This window comes from Tripterygium wilfordii, chromosome 5 (assembly GCF_013401445.1).
Source record: "Tripterygium wilfordii isolate XIE 37 chromosome 5, ASM1340144v1, whole genome shotgun sequence".
Taxonomy (NCBI): domain Eukaryota; kingdom Viridiplantae; phylum Streptophyta; class Magnoliopsida; order Celastrales; family Celastraceae; genus Tripterygium; species Tripterygium wilfordii.
This window is the reverse complement of record NC_052236.1, coordinates 11,496,250-11,517,588: the sequence shown is the minus strand read 5'-3', so window position 1 is coordinate 11,517,588 and position 21,339 is coordinate 11,496,250. Positions and strand designations below refer to the sequence as shown.

General features: G+C 37.2%; 2 protein-coding genes and 1 pseudogene across 7 annotated transcripts; 2 read left to right on the top strand and 1 right to left on the bottom strand.

Annotated features, from left to right (window-relative positions):
* The first annotated feature begins 2,187 nt into the window (after nt 1–2,187).
* Nucleotides 2,188–7,717, top strand: LOC119998490 (annotated as a pseudogene).
* Nucleotides 7,718–9,290: 1,573 nt separating this feature from the next.
* Nucleotides 9,291–15,788, top strand: LOC119998861 (cactin-like). Of its 6 annotated transcripts, none has more exons than XR_005468302.1 (15): nt 9,291–9,672; nt 9,773–9,864; nt 10,599–10,698; nt 11,010–11,081; nt 11,224–11,286; nt 11,416–11,556; nt 12,340–12,435; nt 12,909–13,193; nt 13,295–13,433; nt 13,532–13,674; nt 13,840–14,016; nt 14,146–14,412; nt 14,505–14,627; nt 14,793–14,867; nt 14,984–15,788. XR_005468302.1 is itself a non-coding variant. In XM_038846326.1 (13 exons), exons 1-13 carry the CDS (start codon nt 9,331–9,333, stop codon nt 14,622–14,624), a joined length of 2,037 nt encoding a protein of 678 aa, XP_038702254.1. In that variant the 5' UTR covers nt 9,292–9,330; the 3' UTR covers nt 14,625–14,751. The 6 variants fall into 6 exon arrangements, 3 of the variants coding, with proteins under 3 accessions (XP_038702254.1, XP_038702255.1, XP_038702256.1); XR_005468301.1 differs by having other exon boundaries at nt 14,790–14,867; XR_005468300.1 differs by having other exon boundaries at nt 14,758–14,867.
* Nucleotides 15,789–16,117: 329 nt separating this feature from the next.
* LOC119998862 (peptidyl-prolyl cis-trans isomerase FKBP16-4, chloroplastic-like) lies at nt 16,118–21,012 on the bottom strand. The gene is made up of 10 exons (XM_038846329.1): nt 20,816–21,012; nt 20,565–20,705; nt 20,403–20,458; nt 20,238–20,293; nt 19,391–19,448; nt 18,500–18,574; nt 17,877–17,966; nt 17,582–17,659; nt 16,435–16,475; nt 16,118–16,338 (listed from the first exon to the last, which is right to left on the bottom strand). The coding sequence occupies exons 1-10, from the start codon at nt 20,892–20,894 to the stop codon at nt 16,311–16,313; spliced, it is 702 nt and encodes a 233-aa protein (XP_038702257.1). The 5' UTR covers nt 20,895–21,012; the 3' UTR covers nt 16,118–16,310.
* Nucleotides 21,013–21,339: the final 327 nt, after the last annotated feature.

Genomic DNA, 21,339 nt, shown 5'->3' with positions numbered 1-21,339 from the left:
AAAGTGTTTGATCCCCGATCCGGTTTTAAATTGGACAAAAGTATTATATTTAGACCCATATTTTAGAGATTACACTTATGTCCAAACTTTTATATTTAGACCCAGACTTCAAACATTAAACTTATGTCTAAATTTTGTTTAATCAGAGTAAGACGAATTCAATAATTTAAACTAATAAAATTTTGTCACTCTTAATTATTGAAGGGAAAAGTATCACAGAAGCCCTTCTACTTTGTAAAACGGGTCAATTGAGTCTTTTTACTTTTTTTCGAGTCAATCAAGCCCTCCTACTTTGAATAATGGGTTAAACAAGTCTTTCTTATTCATTCCGCTATAAGTTGTAAAATTTATAGCATGTATTTTTTTTTAATGATTATTGACTTGAAATTAAAATGATGACATATGCCATTTTTAAATTATTAATTAAAATATCAAAAAATCTAAAAAAAGAGAATCATCTTATCTTCTATGCTAAAACTTCATCTCCAGCGAGTGAGTAGCAAAGCCAAAGACAAATTAATGCAACAGTACAAACCCATGTCTTCCTTGCCCACAAAACCAGGTCTTCATTAAACCATTCTTTCAAGTAGAGGGACTTGAATGACCAAAAAAAAAATAAGAGGACTTAATCAATCCATTTTGTAAAATACAAAGACTTCTGTGATACTTATCCCTATTATTCAATAAAGAGCCTATGAGGCCCAAACTCTTTTAACCGTGGGTTTTTTACACACTGTTAAAAAGAGAATCCAGGTGAAACAGAACGACACGTGTCCATAACACAGGGCGTACACTTGGGTTAAGGTCTGGCTAGAAAGGATTTATTACTGTTGAAGAAGAAGCAGCATGTTGGTTGTGTTTAAAATAAAATTTTTGAAGCACTCATTTAGGCCACCACCGGGCCCACCGCTTGGGCCTTTCACCTCCTTCGCAGTCTCAGTCTCTCTCTCCTGTGTATTGCACACGTGCGTTCATTCTTTATGATGCGATTATTCAGGAAGTCACGATCTATTTATTTTCGCCATAAGAATTTTAGGCTAATTAGGTAACTTTGACATATTTTCGATTTTCCTTCCTTTAATAATTAGAAACAACATAAATGTTGTTACTTCATACTATTTATATATATATAAACACATATACATATACAAATATTAAGAAAGATTCTTAGGTTTTCAAAAAAAAAAAATCTTAGGTATATGAATATCCGCATCTAATGATTGAAAATATTTAAATAGAGAGACTCAAATAGTGAGTTCGCATGACTTACTATTAGTTGTCATTTGTTTATGTAAAACATCCATATTAAATGCATATTGAAATCTTCAAAATAATTAATACATCTTTAAAAAATATGTATCTATCTCAAAGTTATCTCGTCATAGACGGTAAGGCTGAAAAATGTGTTGGAATTTGAGAAAAATATGTATTTTAAATTTTAAAAAGCAGTTAAGAAAAATATTCATCACACATGACATACTGTGATATGTTGTAATGAATTCTTAACAATTGTCATTAAGGTACACGTTATCAATACCCTTTATGTAGATATTAACATTATGATGTGAAAATTTTTAGTAATTCCTTTTCCATTTTCCTATTTCTATCTTTTATTCCTAAATATAAGTTAAAATAGGCAAATCCTATTTCTAGTTATCTTATAACTCAATTTTGTATAATCCACCGGAAGGTGTTCATAACGCGCCCAAAGCGCGCTTTGGCATGGCTATTCCCTCCGAATCTCTTAGAGCAATTGCAATGGTCCCATTTTGTTGGCCCAACAAAAATCACTATTGGGTCTCATCTCTATTACATAAAAAATAAAGCCAAACACGTCTCTCAATACACTCACATCAACAAAACACGTCTTCCAATATAGCTACATCAACAAAACATAAATTCCTATACATTTTTTCTTCCCACCCAAGCCAATAAATTCTCATTCCCTTCATATTGTCCACAATAAAGGTTCACCAAAACACAATCCTCCAATACAGCCACATCAGCAAAACACATATCGCAATACAGTCACATTAGCAAAACATAAAACCCAATACAACCACATCAACAAAACACAAAACCCGATACATATTTATTGGCCTAGACAAAATAATACCATTGTAAGTGTTATTAGGGGTTGCCCGTTTACGGCCTAACCTCCTAGCGTCCCTGCAGAATCCACACGCCCCTCCTCTCTCTGCCTCTCCGGAATGGATATCCTTCCTTCGTCTTCTTCCCTTCTTTCTTCTCTCATAAATCACTCTTTACTAACCGAAACAGAAATCTCACTCTCTAGTGTTCCTCAAAACTGCTAAACGGTAAACGCAGCCGCTGTCATTGCCTATCCTTTTCTTCTGTGTTCGTTCTTGAGTTTTCATTAGAAACGATTCCAATGGAGCTTCCATCGGCGGTTGTGACGCAATCGACGACGTCTCTTTACGTCGGGGACCTTCATCCTGACGTCACCGATGGCCAGCTTGCCGATATTTTTGCCGAGTTTAAGAGCATTGGTTCCGTACGCCTCTGTCGAGACTCCACCACCGGTCGCTCCCTCTGTTACGGTTACGTCAACTTCGTGTCTCCGCAGGACGGTATAATATAATATAACGCAATGCCTCTCCTCGTTCGACGCTTATTGATTTCTTAATGTTTGAGTATTTATATATTGGAGTGAAGCTTTTTGAGTCTTTTGATTTTTTTTTCTCTGTTTGGCTGCTGCGAAAAAATGTAGGGGGATCAAAAACGATTAGAGTTTTGGATTTTGATTTCTTTTCTTGATTGGAATTGTTGAATATTGTATATTTTGATTTTGATTTGATTATTTTGGGAATTACTGCGATTTTCTGTTCGTTTGAGAATTGTAAAATAATATTTCGTGATAGGAATTTTTTTCTTAGAGAATTTGCATGATAGGGAGTACTTTGTGTTTGCTAACTTGATTGATTGCTTGATCATGTTTTGGCAGTCGTGAGATAATAGAAAAGGGCAAGAAATTGAGGTGATTGTGGTTTTGACTTAGTTTTCTTTCTTGGTTGAAAGTTTGTTGTTGGAAAATGGGAATAAAGGAGAATGTAGAGTGCGAAATCCACATATATTCTCCAGACTCCAGGCCTCTGTTTGAGTTATGAGGGCTTTTTCAAAGAAAAAATGTTATGTATCCTGATAAATCATTGGTCTTTATGCTATGCTGTTACGTGTTTTGACTTTTGAGTTTACAATGTTTAGAACACCAAAGATGTAAGAATTATTCATTTCAAGAATAATTTCTCTATTGTTATATTTGGTTACAAAATAAAATATAAAAGTAGTATATTATTTATATGTAAAATGTGTTACAATGATAAAATCTTTATTGGACTTTGATGGTCACGATGGAAAAGTTTTTGGATCTTATGTAATGTTTTTCTCTCTGTTTTTTTGATCCATTTGTTGTTTGAGGCTTCATATGATGTCACTTTATTTGATCTTCCTGTTTTATGATTGGCGCAGCTGCTTATGCAATTGAGACAAAAAACCATATGGTGCTGAATGGGAAAGCAATAAGAGTTATGTGGTCTCAGCGTGATCCTGACACAAGGAAAATGGGAGTCGGGAATGTCTATGTTAAGGTATTTCCTGTTCTTTTAAAAAAAGAAAACAGCAACCAAACAATGGCTTTCAGGATCAAATTATCATAGCTTCTAATTCTATTATGGATTTTTGGATATTCATGCAGAACTTGGTCAACTCGATTGATAATGTGGGGTTACAAGATCTGTTTCAGAAATTTGGGAATATACTCTCATGCAAAGTTGCCATTTCTGAGGAGGGAAAGAGTAAAGGGTATGGTTATGTTCAATTTGAGACCGAAGAATCTGCAAAAACTGCTATTGAGAAGCTGAATGGCTCCACTGTTGGTGGGAAGCAGATGTAAGTTGCTTCTTGTTTTTTCTTTTTGGTGAAATAAGTGGAGTTCTTTATTATTTTTCAATCTGGTAGGACTTTCGATTATATTTAGATGTTCTAGTGCTGGAATTCTGCCTAAGTTCTTCTCCCGGGTTTTATTATAAACAAATTATGGTGCAGATTTGTTGGGAAGTTTATAAGAAAGAGTGATCGGATTTTGACTGGTCCTGATTCCAAATATTCGAATTTGTATGTGAAGAACTTGGATTCAGATTTGACTGAAGAGCATCTGGAAAACAAATTTTCAAAGTTCGGGAAAATTGTGAGCCTGGTGATTGCAAAGGATGACAATGGTGCCTCCAAAGGTTTTGGCTTTGTTAACTGTGAAAACCCAGACGATGCCAGACGAGCATTGGAAGCAATGAACGGATTGGAGCTTGGTACACTTTGTGTTTCCCCATTACCTCAATTGATAATACAAATCAATCACCCAATTTTAAACAGTTCTGTTTTACCTTGTGTTGGGTAGGCTCAAGGATTTTGTACGTGGCAAGGGCGCAGAAGAAAGCAGAACGTGAGCAAATTTTACATCATCAATATGAGGAGAAACGCAAAGAGGAAATCTTAAAATACTAGGTAGTTTGACACACATTGTCTCTTAATCTAAATATACTATTTTATACTTCATATAAAATAGTAAACAACACCTGTGCATAGGCTCCCCCAATGGGTGGAATTGGGGACAGATAACATACACACACTTATGTAGACAGTACCCCACATTATATGTGGAGAGGCTATTTTCAAGAATTGAACCTATAACCTCTAGGTTGCACCTTGCAACTCTACCACTGGACCCCATGTTCGCCTATTTATGCTTCATATCATTATGTATATTTGTTTAAATTGTAGGGTTCAAACGTGTATGTGAAGAACGTTGATGATGATGTCGCTGAAGAAGAGCTGAGAGAACACTTCAGTCAATGTGGTGGAATTACTTCAGCAAGACTTATGCGAGACGACAAAGGAATAAGTAGGGGGTTTGGTTTTGTGTGTTTCTCCAGCCCAGAGGAGGCAGCTAAAGCTGTGAATACTCTTCATGGTAATTTATTTAACATGGATGAAAGCCTTTGTATTTCATTGTGGCAACATCTGTGTTTGTATGCTTGCAAATAAGTTACTCGAAAAAATCATAATTTTGCTTTTTTCCACAATATTAATTATTAGCTCCAGTTTGATGATGCTGAAAATCTTATTGCTTTATTTTGATTACCACATTTGTCTATAGATTCCAATTTTTTCTATAAACATGTGACATGATCAATTAACTTTTTAGCCTTGATTTGGCAAATGGAAACTTCTTAGTTTTGTCCTCCTTGGCTTTTAGCAACCAAGTCATTGGAGCCATTGTTTGCACCAAACAAATGAGATTTTTTTTTCTCCTGTTGGTTGCTTAACTGAATCACAAATACGCCCTTGGTGTATGTACCAGACACTGGGAAGTCCACCATTCAAGGAAGGCTCTTAGGCATTAGAATGTTAGTTAGTGCATCTTAGAAATATTTTTTTGAATGGTATAAGAAGCATCAAGGGCTTGATTACACTTTATTTTTTGCTTTTTATGCTTGATTGCTTATTGGTATTTGTTATTTGTCTCTATGCTCATTATTTGTGCTTTTTTGACCTCCTACTCCTCTTATCATTCAACATTTTTTTAGGATATATGTTCCATAGGAAACCCTTATATGTGGCTATTGCACAAAGGAAAGAGGACAGACAAGCTCAACTGCAGCTTCGGTTTGCACAGCGTATGGCTGGTCTAGCTGGTCCTTCAGCTAATGTTATCCCTGGTACATATCCTTCTCTTTATTACACGGCTCCTGGTGTTGTTTCACAAGTGCCTCCGCGTCCCTGGGTTGATGTACCAGCCTTTGGGTATGAGACCTGTGTGGAGGAGTAACGGCTTTCCACCTCCAACAAGACCAGGATTTCAGCCATCGTCATTTCCAGCTGTAAGTATTTTCTTTGACTGAGGATTCTAATTTTGTTGACTATTGAAGCCCCAAGTACGTTAAACTCTTCATTTTCACATTAAACAATCTAAATGTGTCATTCGATTATAATTTGCATTTGTGGATTGAAAATGGCTTAGCTTAGTTGGACTTGTTGGAAATTCATGTAGGTTCTTCATGGTCTCAGACATCAGAGGCAAAACCGGGGTAGGGTTAATGGGCAATCACATCTACAAGTTGGTGCTCACTCTGTTGCATATATGCCGCATCTGCGACAGCCCACTCAATCAGTGACTTCTTCAAAAGACTTGAACAATCAGCAGGTTCGTTTCCTCCTTTCAAAGGAGAAATAATACTTATCTGTTATATATCAAATGCAGAAGTTTATGGTTGTTTTTTTTGCTGTACTTGATCTTATCAAATGTAGGTTCTTTCTTTGTTTCCTTTTAACCAAAAATCTCTGTATTCCGTTAGATCTGCAATTTTAACCACCAAGCTAAATATGATTTTGTATAAAATGTTTTTGGTTGTGTGCAATTCTGGATAACGGGGAAAGCTTTCTAGGTGTTATTTAGATGAAAAACATTCCAGTTACTTTTTTCTTCGAGGTATGCTTGCATAATGAACAAGAAAAATGGACAGAAATTTTCTAAATAAATCTTTTCAAGGACAATGTAATGGATCATCTTCTACCCTGTGGAAAGTGTCAGTCAAGAAATATTGTTGACATTATTGGGTTTAGCGATTTATGCCAGTTCATGTGTATTTTAGAACTATTCTAAAAGGTATCTGCATCTATGTAGGTAGCACATTTTTGCTGCTTCTCCTTTTCTTTTGATTATTAGCAGGTATTTTTATATAATCAGGACATTTCTTATTTTAAGTATGTGATCCATTTAAGTCACAAACTGCTGTGTGGATAGGTTAAGTATGTACCAAATGGTCGTGCTCGTGAAGTGAATACTGTATCTGGTGTCCTGCCTGCTGCTCCCCATTCAGTTGAAACTGCATCTAAAGAATTAGATACTCTGAGCAGCATGCTTGCATCTGCTTCTCGTAATCAGCAGAAACAGATTCTTGGCGAACGTCTTTACCCACTTGTCCAGAAACAGAAGGTAATTATTTTATGATGTCAATTCTTTTTTTATGACTATATGTGAATGTATTTTGTGAACTTTATTATAATTGTTATTGATCATGCATTTTTCTGAAGAATTAGAAGAGTCACCGAGGAGGTTGAAACTTGAAATACGAGTCCAAGTTTTAATTTGTTAATTTATGATTGAAACTAGATTGTCTCTAGGAATGAAATAAGAAGGCCTGCAGAAACATAGCTTTTGTGTTGGTACTACATTATTTGAATTGGTTGAGGAAAACCCTTAAAATATGCCATCAAAAGAATTATTATGTTATCCAGAATTAACAATGGTCTCTTTATACCTGCAGTCTGATCTAGTTGCAAAAATTACAGGAATGATTCTGGAGATGGACAATTCAGAATTATTTTTGTTATTGGAGTCCCGCGAGTCTTTGGCAGCCAAAGTGGAGGAAGCAGTGCAGGTGCTCAAGCTCTCAAAGACAAAAGCCTCAGGCCAAGACTCCCTTCACCCGACTTACCTGTCTGCTGAGGTTGCTGTTAACTAAATCTCACCATTGTTTTGAGGTAAAACCATTTGGAGGCTAGGAAATGTGGTTGCAGCTTGAGGCTAGGATCGCAAAATTTTTGTACTTAATATCAGAAATTCTATGCTTTGATCAAACTACAAAATCTGAACCTGTTGAGAGGTTGAAAACTTTCTTCTAGTAGATTGATTGCGTTATTAGGATTTGGGATTGTGCCATGATGGTGGAGCATGCATCTAATGGCCTGGATGCTATTATGGACTGCTAGCCAGCCAATACATGTGCACACATCGTCGCAGGTAAAAGTACATCTCTGTGTTCACCTTCCTGACTGGTCACTGTTAAATTGCGCCCAACGGTGTTTTAAAATTGGGCACAGCTTTGCCGGTGTTGAGATGGGAGTGTGTTGGATTGGGATGGTGAAGTCGGCTGTTATGATTCATTACAAAAGCGGGTGGTTTCAGTTCAACTCTCACCCCTAACAGTTTCGGCATTATTTCCTTGTATGAGAGGTTCTCCCTGCACTGCACTGACTTCGGTCCGGTTTAACTGTCGCCAGCATGGAGCGAGCTTTGTTAACGGCCTGAGATTAGAGCTGACATAGCTGTGTTGTGAACATGTTCTCGATTAAAAAAAACGTGTTGGTTATAGTCATAGTACAAAAGAAATGCAATAATAGAAGCGAGGGACATGTCCTGGCCCATAGAACATAGAATTGTCTCATAGGGTCCGTTTGGGAGTGCTTTGTATTTTAGTACTGTGAGGTGAGGTGCTGTGAGGTAAAAAATTACTCAGCTGTGAGGTGAGTTATGCTGACAAAAAACGTTTGGCATGTCACAAAAAAAACTATGGTGAGGTGCGTTGATGTGCAGTTGAGCGTTTGGATGAACAAAACTGCGGTGAGGTGAAGTGAGATAATAAATTATAAAATTTGTCTAATTTTAATTATTAATTGTAATAAATGATTTTGTGAACTTAATTTAGTTAATTAATATTTGTTATATGATGATTTATTTTCTAAAAATTAAATTAGTAATTTAGTTTATAACACTAATATATGTTTTAAATTAATATATCATAATACTTAATTATTTGTTTTGTACTTTATAAATAACTAAATTTAAAATAATTTTTAATTAAAAAAACTAATCCAAAAAATAAGATTGAACTATTATTTAATTAAATATTGTTAAACTTAAACAAAAATTGACATGCTTTGTTGTAATAATATGATGCCACGATTACAATTAAAAAGTTAAAAATTTAAAATTATTGTAATGTCACCACGTGTATGACTAATGAGATTTAAAAAAAAAAAAAAAACTTCCGTCATTTACGAAAGACGGAACATCGCGTGTTGTAACAGTAACTTGCGGTGACTCTATTGCGGCAGGAAAAAAAGCATCTCTCAGTTGCTTTTGGTGCTACCGGCATTTGGAGCAGTGCAGGCTCAACGGACCGGGAAGCCAAACACCAAACTACTGTCAAACGACCGGTGGATCTCGCCGAGGTGTGGTGAGTGAGTGGCGACCGGAGTGCCAAACGGGGCCATAGAAGAGACGAAGGCGACGTTGGGCCGGTTAAGGAGTTATGGACTTCTGGTGATGGAGTTCTGTATCGCATTCTAACTGAGTACGTTGGGCTTTTAAAAGTAGGCCTCAAATGGCAGCCCAATTTCATAGTCTAGTCCAAAAACCAGTTTCCAATAGCATATCCAAACCCCAAGCCCACCCGAGAGGCCGATTTGAAATCATCGTTCACGCCATCAGTATCTCTCCGTTCACGGCCTCCTCTCCTCTCGATTAGCACCATGGGTAGTCACGGTAAGAGTAGCAAGAGCAGGCGCGAAGCCTCGTCGGCGTCGAAGAGAACTGGTCGAAATCGTCGAGAAAGAGATGATTCCGAATCCGAGTCATATACGGAGTCTGATGATTCAGACAGCCGCGATTCCTCCCCTCCTAGAACCTCCAGCAAGCGCAGGGAAGGTAGTAGCAGAAGTGGTCGCCGAATCCGGCGGCGAAGTTCCTCACGGGATCGGGACTCTGATGATTCCAGTGACAGCAATGACGGGCGCAAGAAGAGAACTAGGTCCTCGAGGAACGTCACTGAAGAAGAAATTACTGAGTATTTGGCCAAGAAAGCTCAGCGAAAGGTTTGGTATATATATGTTTATATAGTTAATCTTGTTGTATCTATTTTTTAGTTTTTCTGGGAGGCAATAACGATTCCCCGTTGGGATTATGATTGTTCAGGCGATGAAAGTGGCCAAGAAGTTAAAAACACAGAGCGTTTCTGGTTATTCCAATGATTCAAACCCGTTTGGCGATTCCAATCTCAACGAGACGTAAGTTTTTGGCTGGGTTGTATAATTTCACTGTGTATCTCCTTTTTGTTCCTTTATCAAAAAAAAATTCTCCTTTTTGTTCGATTATTGGACGAATTATAATTACAATCTGTTAGGTTAAGCTGTGAAGTATTCGTAATTTTGTGTACAAATTGATACTGTGAGGTGAATTTGGAGGAAAGTTGGGATTGCTGAAAGTTTAGGGTGGCTCCAGTCACTGCAGGTTCGAGGAAGTCAGTGCACAAGGTCTGCTTGTTATGATTTACGAAACTAATTATGCACGTTGGTAATTGTTATGCTTGGGAACCGCAAAGTAGCCTCGATATAATTTTGTATTATGAAAATTGAAAATTCTCTTCGGCTAATAGAAAGTGTTCATTTTTCAGTTGATTGGCATTATCATGACCTAACCTCATATTAACTCTCAACTATTGATGAAATGTCTTCTATTTTTCACTGGATTCTTGTTTACTTTCTAAAGTCTGGGAAAGCCAGTTGAGATGGATATACAGAGTAAGAGAACTGTCTACTAGCATCAATTGCAATAAAGGGGTGTAATGATAACTAGGGGAATAGTCATGATTGGAGATGAGATCTGTTAGAACAAGTTTCTAATGGGTGGCAAGAGCTAAGCTTCTTTTTGAGGGGCACCTAAATAAAAGCCATTAATTACTTTGCCTCTGTTATTACTCGTGCACTGTACTAATTGCTGCTTTATGTTGCATGAGTTGCAGATTTGTGTGGCGGAAGAAGATTGAGCGCGATGTTGTCCAAGGTGTGCCACTTGATGATTTCTCTGTTAAAGCTGAGAAGAAGAGACAAAGGGAGAGGATGGTATGTTATGTGGATTATGACCATTCTGCAATACTGCAAATATTTTTATTGTTCAACTTCATGTCTTTTTTTTTTCTTTTCTTTTTTTTTTTCCTTTCTTCGTTTCCATGTTTGTTTTGTTTATTAGCGTTGTCCAGTATAATTTGTTAATTGAAAGTCATCAATGTGGTCAGTTTACATATTTGTGGCTCACTTTTTGTAATGAGATAAGAAATGGATGCTTCTTTGGCCGTGTAGAACAAGAATTGGCATTCATTTATCCATCACAGATTTTGATTTCATTTGAATTTGATATATAATTGATGTTTCAGGCTGAGGTAGAAAAGGTCAAAAAGAGAAGAGAAGAAAGGGCTCTTGAAAAAGCTAGGCATGAGGAAGAAATGGTATATTACTTTCTCTAATATCAACTTAAGATTTTGTTGTTGAAAAATTTTGGCGAGGATGGCAACTATTGGGAAGTTATCCTATGATTTTAATGGTTGACATCCAGCTACGCTTTGGTTTATGACTGTACATCTTATGCAGGCCATGCTAGCTAGAGAACGTGCTCGGGCAGAATTTCAGGATTGGGAGAAGAAAGAAGAGGAGGTACTGTATTTAAATTTCAACTGAATTCAGTTACATTATTGAACTTTTATTCATGATTATCATACTGATGTGCTTTCTCTTATTGCCACTCCAGTACATTTAAACGACTCATTTTGATCTTATTTTCAGTTCCATTTTGATCAAAGCAAAGTCAGGTCAGAGATTAGATTGCGTGAAGGCCGTACTAAGCCTATTGATGTTCTGTCCAAGCAACTTAATGGCTCAGATGATTTGGATATAGAAATTAATGAACCATACATGGTTTTCAAGGTAAACATCCATTTATGTTCTAGAATCTGATATTGGTATTGTAATTATATCAATTTCTTTTTCTTTTTCATTTTGAGTAACATTTCTTAGCTCTTAATGTACTATCATTTAATGGGGGCGCTGATTTCAATTTTTCTGATGAAATTTTGGTGGTTGGATGTAGTTATGTATTAACACTTGCTTTTTTTTTCTTCGTTTTCTTTCGCCTGGTAATTTAAGTTTACTAGTGTTTTCTAATTATCTTTGGTAAGATTACAATTTTGTGAAGATCAATTCTCTCCCTCTCCCTCTCCCCCATAAGAAAATGAGGGTCTGAAATCTCATTGTATTTGTTTAGTTCACTTATGAGTTTGGAATCTGATTCATATGCATATAATATTTACAATCATGGGCGTGTGATTTTCTCTATAGTCATTCATGTGGGCATCACTGGAGTGCTTGATGGTAAAAGAAATGGAAAAGCTTAACAAAATCGTCAAAATGGGCACCCTTATTTAGACAGCCATTCATCTTAAATAAATAGACATACAGTATACATTGGGATTGGGGGACGGTTGCCCGTTGATGCCAATATCAAAAGTATACAATTGTTTTAATGTATTCTCTGACTAACAGTTCTGGGATTTCCTTTTGTTACTAAGGGATAATTTTCTGAGATATCTTTGTATTTGCTCATTTCTGCTTATAAATTGTGCTTTAATTGATCTACATATCTAGTGCTTGACAATGAAGGCCATTGGATATTTCCTGCAATTAATGATGTTGATGTTGGAGTTGGTGCAGGGCTTGACTGTAAAAGAGATGGAAGAGCTTCGGGATGACATCAAAATGCATCTAGATTTAGGCAGGGAAACACCAACACATATAGAATATTGGGAGGTAGGATCCTTTCTGTTCATGCTTTTCGTGGCTTTCTTACCATTCTTCAGGATGGTATGTACTGTGTGAAGAGAAAGATGCTCTTTAGGAAATTTCTACACTTATATGGTTTCATGGGCAATTTTATTTTGCATTCACCGTTAAAGTTTTGAACGTACTTTGAATGGGAGTTGGCTTCTGGTTTAGTAATGATAAGATGTGCTGAGTTGCTGTCTCCCTCAGAATTTCTTACTTTCTTTAATGGCTGTGATTATCTTCCACCTTTTCTCTCTATCTGTCTCGATATTTCTGTCCAATCATATGTTTATTTCCCGTAAAGAAAAGGCCTGATGTCTCCAGATAAATGTAGAACTCTGTTAAAATTTGTTTCATGAAAGTAAGTAACTGCTGAGTTGTCTGGACATGGTTGATCTTTCTTGTATATATAGCGTATTATGCCTACTGAACAATGCGTTGTTATGTGTAATTGACAGGCATTGATGGTGGTTTGCGATTGGGAACTAGCTGAAGCACGTAAAAAGGATGCACTGGATCGAGCAAGGGTACGTGGAGAGGCCCCTCCTGCCGAATTGCTGGCAGAAGAAAGGGGTCTTCACTCTAGCATTGAAGCAGATGTCAGGAATCTCTTGCAAGGGAAGAGTCATAGTGAATTGGAGGCCTTACAAGTGCAAATTGAGTCCCAGATGCGTTCTGGAACTGCAAAAGTAGTTGAGTACTGGGAGGCTGTTCTTAAACGCCTCCACATATACAAGGCAAAGGTATTTGTTAGTCAAAGTTGTTAGCTAATTTACCGTCATTTTAGAAACTTATTTGTTGTGGAGCACTTATTTGCTCAAGGTAACGGGTGCACAAATTACAGGCATGTTTGAAGGAGATTCATGCTAAAATGTTGCGCAAATATTTGCAACGTCTTGAGCATCCTTTGGCAGCTGAAGAGAAGTTAACAACTGATAATGTTTTAAGCCCAATAGCCGAGGAGAGTGACCATGATGTGGAAGGTATAATTCCTTTTCCATTTTTCGTGTGCTGATGGTTTCCTTCTCACTTCTCAGAGCATTGCTCCATAAGTTGTTGACTAATATTCTTTGATTTGTAGACACTGAAACATACTCTCCAGAACCTATGTTGAGGGAAGAGACTGAGGAGGCAGAAAGAGAGGCTGGGTCCTTTTCACCAGAACTTTTGCATGGCGATGAAAATGAAGAAGCAATCGATCCCGAAGAGGACAGAGCTATACTGGTAAACAATGCAGGACAAATTAGTTAGGATTCCTTCAATTGTTAGGAAGGCTTAGTTGAGTTTTGTGTGCATCAGTAACTCACTGGAGATGCTAGATTCTGGTCGCTGTTAGTTGAAATTTGAAAGACATAATTTGTTGGCTTAACTGAGTGTTTGTATTTACAGGAGCGGAAACGTATGGCTGTGTTAGAAGAACAACAAAGACGGATTAAAGAAGCCATGGCTTCGAAGCCAACTCCACCAGAAGATAATTTTGAACTGAAGGCAATGAAAGCCATGGGAGCCGTGGAAGAAGGCGATGCAATGTTTGGATCTAGTGCCGAGGTGAACCTGGACTCACAGGTAGCAGTCTTCGCCTTTGTGCATTATCTATTAGTGTTCAAATAATGGAAGGAATTATAGGTATCCGCGTTCAATGAAAACTCCTTTGAAGTCATTGTAATCTTTTTTTATCAACTGATTTGTATGAAGGTATATTGGTGGCATGACAAGTACCGACCAAGGAAGCCAAAGTACTTCAACCGTGTTCACACTGGATACGAATGGAATAAATACAATCAGACACATTATGACCACGACAATCCGCCTCCGAAAATTGTGCAAGGATATAAATTTAATATATTCTATCCTGACCTTGTTGATAAGTCAAAAGCTCCAACTTATACTATTGAGAAGGATGGGAACAGTGCTGAGACTTGTATTATAAGGTTTCATGCTGGACCTCCTTATGAGGACATAGTAAGTTAATCTTATCCAACTGAAAGTCTTCCGACTGATATGATATTGTTTTGAGTGTTTTAACAGTCTAATCACTCGGAATTGTATTGCAGGCATTTCGGATTGTAAACAAAGAATGGGAATACTCCCATAAGAAGGGGTTCAAGTGCACATTTGAACGTGGTATTCTACACGTTTACTTCAATTTCAAACGCTATCGCTACCGCCGTTGAGAGGTGTGGTTTTATGTTTCTTGGCTCTGTCTGTTTGGCTGTGAATAATCTTACGTTGTAGTAGTGGTGGAGAATATTTGCATCCACTGCACTGATTTTACGCAAATTTCCTTGCCTTTTGTTGTATCCTAAGGATTGATGACTTGCTTTTGGCATAAATCCCAGTTGTTGAATCATTTGGGAGAAGCAGATCAAGAATAATGGAAAAATCTCTTTCCGACTACTTCATGCACCAGGCGTTAGGTTTGGAGTTTGGATTTACCTTCTTTTTTTTTTTTCCTTCCAAACACGAGAAGCAAGCCTCACTTTACAGTAAAATGTGTGAATTATTCATTTACAGTTTGAATTATGCGCTGCAGCTCTTGAACAGCATCTTTCATGCAAGGCCTATCCGCTGCCTTCTCCCGTGGGAAGGCAAGAGCAAGTTCTGAGAAAAATCTTAGAACTTATTTCAAGATTACCTGAAGGTTCCCTTCCCAGCAGCCGGTGATCCACCACATCCATGAGTGCACTGCCGTTGGCCTGCCCACTGGCAAAAATGGCTAGGTTGACATCATTTTCGTGAGAAGTCAATAGCCTTTTGGAAGTCAGCAGCTCAAGCAGTACAACCCCATAACGGTAGAAATCACTTTTATTAGTTAATCGGTAGTCGCGATAATATATATTCAGGATCCAAGTAGCCTAGTCCCTTGAACACGAGTTGACACGACTCGGTACAGGGGCGGACAAAGGACTTGGTTATAGCCTAATCAGTTATTTCTCCGGACTTAGTACGTACACTTGATTCTAAATTGTGCTTAGAGGCTATGGAGCTTCAACTGAGCCACAATTTGGACAAGTCTTCAGGGAAGAACTGTAACAGCGAAGGACAAGATGCCAAGTACAAACAAAAGGAAGAAGTAGATATCTCTTACCTAAGATCATGTTGCACATGAATACAGGAAAAGCTTAAGGATTAAGGAAGAACAGGCAGGAAGGAAGATGGGGAAGTAAAAAGCTGTCGACAGAGAATAAAGGAGAAGAAATGATAACTTGAAAAGTCGGTATAAGAATCTACTTGAAGGAAAACTGGTCCTCTATAGGAGAAAGGGGTTATGTACAAAAATTATTATAAGCATCAATAGGCAAGCTTAAACATCCAAATCCAGCAGTATACTACAATTTGTCGTAAACTAAAATTTCAGACTGATAATAAGAAAATATATTACAAAGGATACATAAATAAACATTCTATTCAGACAGAGAAAAACTAAGTACCGCAAGGGAACACATAATATATCGATAAACACGATCACTACATTTTTCAAATTACTGATCGTGCTAAACAAAGAACAAGGAAAAAAAAACAGAGAGCATTGGGGTTGGAACATATGAAAGGAAGAAAAAAATTATCAAGCAGTATGCATCATCATGGTCAAAAGATGTTTTCAGTGTAGACATGTAAAATTGATGTACCAAGAACATGAAGCAATCAGTTAAGAACGGAAGAGAACTTACATCTTGAGTAAATTTATTTCTGAAGGCAACGAACTACAATGATATCAACTTTTTTTTTTTTTATCAAATTTGTCCTTTATTTCCTTCAGATGAATAGTACAACAATCTGGTCCATGGCAGAATGCAAATAGTAACAACTCATCGGTTTTACCCCGTGGTTCATCCACATCTATGAACCATATGAACGAATTAGCCTTCAACAATTTTTACAGGAGACCTGCAAAAGATAAATGAAAGAATATAATTGCGACCAAAAAGTTACTAAAATTTTAATTTTATGGAGTAAAAGAAAACTGTGCTACTTATCACTTACCCAAATGGGCTCTGCTTGATAGATAGTAGTTCAACATCCAACTGCATTCCATGAGGATAAAGCGTAAAGATACAGAAAGCAAAAGAAGGGTGATGAGATGGAGTTGAATTGAAATGAGAAAAATTTAGAAGGATTATGGTAGTAAATTACAAATAACTGCTGACAAAATATCTTTAGATCACATCATGTATCATCAAAGTAGGATTAGCATATGTAAATAATCTGAAGGGAAAATGGCCAAGAATCTCCATTCAAGACAGCATCAGGAATTTCGAGAGCATTCTCAAGTTTCTATTCACAAAATCAAGTTTTTAAAGTTGACTAGGTTCTCTTTCTTCATTGAGGGATATTTTGAATTGATACATATCTTATTGTAATCTGGTTTCTGTCAGTCTATGCAAGAAGATGGACCCCACATATCTCTTTCACTTTAGAAGTCACCAATGAAGCACCCCCCATTATTTGAAAATTAAGAAAGAAAGTTTATGCCACAGATCATTGTGAGACCAGCTCCCTCGATAGATTTTATCCACACCAAATGCACAGATGGGCTGAGATCCAACAAGTACTTGACGGCAGATAAAGTTTATGCCACCAAACAGACCGAGTTCCAAGATGTGGTGGAATAAGTTGGAGTTTGTATGGCTAAATAATTGCACTGGAAGTTGAGAGGTAAAAGACTCCAACCACACAAGTGCGGTCCTTTCAGCAGATATCTTGGTTAAAAAGTTAGATCCCTTGCCCAGGGCATAAACCACCACATCCAACTTCACGAACCAAAATCTTCGATGAACTTTATCTACTCAGTCATACACAAAGGGGTACAAACCCACAACTAGTCAGGTGCTATATAATGAAACAGGTTTTTTTATTGGTAAATAACTTCTATTGAAAATGCGTAGCTGCTGCTAGTCAGTGCATTAATGCTGTAACAAGAAAGCCATCACCGTGTAACAATATCCATAAATCATAGAGCTTATCACACATTGATCATGAAGACAACAGCTCCCTTATTTCCTTAAAATTCCCCATTCATATGAAGAATACGAATTCAAGTCAACGAGAATCAATCATCCAAAATAATCTCATACAACACATAGATGCCCTTGTAGCCTTCACAAGTTTAAGGACATGATAAATATGCTACCTCAATAGTTGCATTTGGAGGGATTTCCTGCACTCCTTTTTTTCCATAAGCTAGCTCAGGAGGAACTATTAGCAATCGCTACAAAAGAACCAATAGTTGAGAACTTGGAAAAATTAATAAATCAAAATCCAATTACTTCTGCTAAGCACACTAGAATACTAGCACATATTTCCATTTCTATGAATAATTATCTTGGAGGAATGATCGGCTTGAAATACAAGTAGAGAGAAAATAATCATCTTAGTTTGCCGCCCAGAATTCACTCAAGACAAGGAAATTAGTGACAAAGTCTCACCTGGCCTCCAACACGCATTCCTTCGACGCCTAAATCTAATCCTTTAAGGACATTTCCCCGTTCTGATTGGCCTACGTCAAATCCATAGGGCTGCAGCAGTTCAAGTATTTTATTAATGTGGAGGAAATGAATATTTCAGCAGGAATATTACATAACATTGATTAACCACGTCTTTATTTTATACGACCTACATAAGTCATTTTCATAAATGGAAAGGGAAAAAACTATGGTTCAAGTATCTATTTGATATGAGCCCACCAGATGAGAGTTTATAATTCATGTACCTTAAAATTTCGAAGGCAACACAAAGTAGCAAATGATTGAAAAATTAAACGATTATGAAACAACAAATTTGTGTGAGCTGGGAAAAATGTGTCAGATCCATTACTTGAGAATTCTTGTACATTGTTTTCAAGAATAAGCTTAAACCAAAAAAACATGACATGTTGGTCCATTAAAGAATTGTGATATAAGATCTCTGCCACATAATAGAATGCCTTTCATCTGTGTGTAGGATGCTCTTTTCTTCAATAATTGCTTTTCAAACTTTAAGAATATGTTACCCTTTACTTTACCAAAAAGGGGCTAGATTTGTGTTGAAAATTGGACTACTGCAGTCTTACCGTTCCACCACCAACACCAAGGCCTTGTCTACTGGTCATAAATGTTATGCCCTTCCATTTGGCAACATAGTGAACCTACAAAATGAAACAAGTATACTGACATCAATTTTCTAGAATTCTAGCAGTGGAAAATATTAGACTCTCGAGAAAAACCACAGCTTATCAGAATTCTATCTAACAAAACCTCAACTACATGAAACACAGTCCCAAACCACCCATTTACATCATATCAATGTAATCCACATGATGAACTGTGCAAAAACTGCAAAGAGAGTATGATCTTTTCTTCCCCACCCATCTTTCAGCTTTTATAAGTAGGTATTACTCCAGTACTATCAAACTTACTATAATGAAACCACACCTTTGATCTCAGGCCGAAACTTTTACTTCTTTGAAATGTTTCATCCTTCTTTGACAAAAGTAAAATCGATGAGAAATGAAGCTCGTAAAAAACGGATAAACAACTCCGTGAATATGTGGAGAGACTGTTTTCAGGAAATGAACCTAGGACCTCTAGATTACACCACTGTAACTCTACCACTAGGTTACAAACGGGCGGGGTCTGGGACAAGCAGAACGTATGTAGACTTCGCCCCCACATACAATTCCTTATTCAAATCCCGCGGCAGCTGCTCAGCCCTCCCCGCGTGCCATAAATGACCTACGAATGTGGAGAGACTGATCTCAAGAATTGAACTTGTGACCTCTAGGTTGGAGCCCACAACTCTACTACTGGGCCACAAGTTCCCCTTTAGGCAAACAACACTCGTGCACAGTGCTCCCGCAGTGGGTGAGGTGGAGGACATGCAAGATGTACACAAACCTTCACATGATTTCAAACCATGTGATTAGAATTTAGAAATATGAAATTTAACTGGCTCACAACCGTACTGCAACCCGGGATCCCTTCACGGCCTTAGTTCCACCCCCGACCTTCAAATCATAGTACCTGAAGTAAAGCCCAAAGAATACAGTTATATTTTAGTATATTGGGAAGGTATAATTTAGATCAGTAAACATCTCATAATGCTAATCCATCAATATCTGAAATTCTAATACTACGAATTTTTTTAAAAGAAAGATACAACGCACAAGTGTTTTTTCCATAGTTTTGTTACTGCATCAAGGTACAAAGTAACTTCATATATCAAACAATAATAACAGAAGATAAAACAATGATATAACCATAACACATCTGAAAAAAAAAAATTAAAAGATCTATATACGTAAATAATATATTGAAAGTTCAAAATTAGCAATGTGGATGACTCATAATAGGCTGAAACTCAAAATAAAATCAGTTCCATTGGGCAATTGCTAAATTAGTAGGCATTGTGCTAGCAAAGTTTTCTATGGATTAGGCAGAAAAAAGGGCATCTTAAAGGAGTACACCACTTTTAACAAAAAGAATCCTACTGTTTAAAGCTTGATTTTTTGTTGAGACCATGGGAAGAAAAGAGATTGACATACCAATAAGAAAGCCCAACAATAATTCAACATATAACAATAATATAAAAATGATTACCTTTGGGAATTCAAATTATAAATTCTATAATGAACTCGACTCTCTCTAGGTAGGGGAAAACAACTACTGTGATGTGTGCCTTATACAAGGGATACCCTAAAACCATCACTACTTGATAGAATTTTGCCTCTAGCTCCTATCGCCTAGTTGCAGTTCTGTTCTTCCTTTGAGATGCAAACATGAAAGATTTATAGAGAAGAATAATATACTTACTTGAGACCATTGGGAAGGGTAGTATAATCACTCTCCGGAATTTTTGCCCCTCTAAGCTGCAGCAAAGAGTACCGTAAAACTTAGTCAGAAAACTAGTTTGACTCCAAAACCCGCATAACCACTTAATCTTTCTTTTTTTAGAATAACAAAAGAAGAGGAACTCACAGCTCTTCTACTGCTGCTAACAGCCTCAGCAACATCACATACATACATGCCAGCAACTGACTCACATTGAATAGATCGTAGAATAAAGCAATACTCATAAGAGAACTAAGGGATACAATACCGAAAGAGAGAGTAAATTTCAAGCCCTAATTATGAACAAACCTGCTGTAAGGAGACAACCAATCAATGCTCTCCTTCCCTCACGTTGTACGGTAAGAGTTGGTGTCTTTGTGACATCGCCTGAGGAAGACAGAGAGCAGCGGCATGGCCTCGCACATGAATTCCTGTTAGAGTGTCTTCTATCTGCGAATCCATAAAAAAATTTCAGTTTCAGAATCTAACATTTGCATACATTTTTGTTTTCAGTAAGCAATCAATGTATACATACGTATAAAGGGAAAGAGAGGGAGTACTTGTGATGAGAATGGATGACAAACGCCTGTCAAGGAGAGTCGGGCTGTGTTGATTGAAGGGGAACAGGGAGAGTTCCATGATTTGGTCTTCGTTTAGAGTTGCAGGCACCCGCGAGGTGACTGGTGAGGGAATTTCAGTTCAGTTTAGTTCTCCTAATTTGCTTTGGAGAGAACAGAAGGGATAGCGCGGTCTATGACATCCACACACATGGCGGATCTCAAAATTTTAAACCGTTTTGCTTTGGGGCCCATTTCATCCTTTTTCATACGTGTAAGTTATCCAAGTGCTCACCGGACAACTAACTGATAAATTTTAGATAACATGAAAGACCTGGCTTGAAAGATGAAAGATCTATGCCGAAATTTTAGATAACATAAAAGACTTGGGTCGAGGTGCAATGCGACACAAAACTATAGATAACATGAAAGACCTGGGGTGAGGTGCAATGCAACACAGGATAGTATTTGCATACATTGGGCGGCTAAGCAAGGAGGCCATCTCACAAATTTCAATAATTGAAATA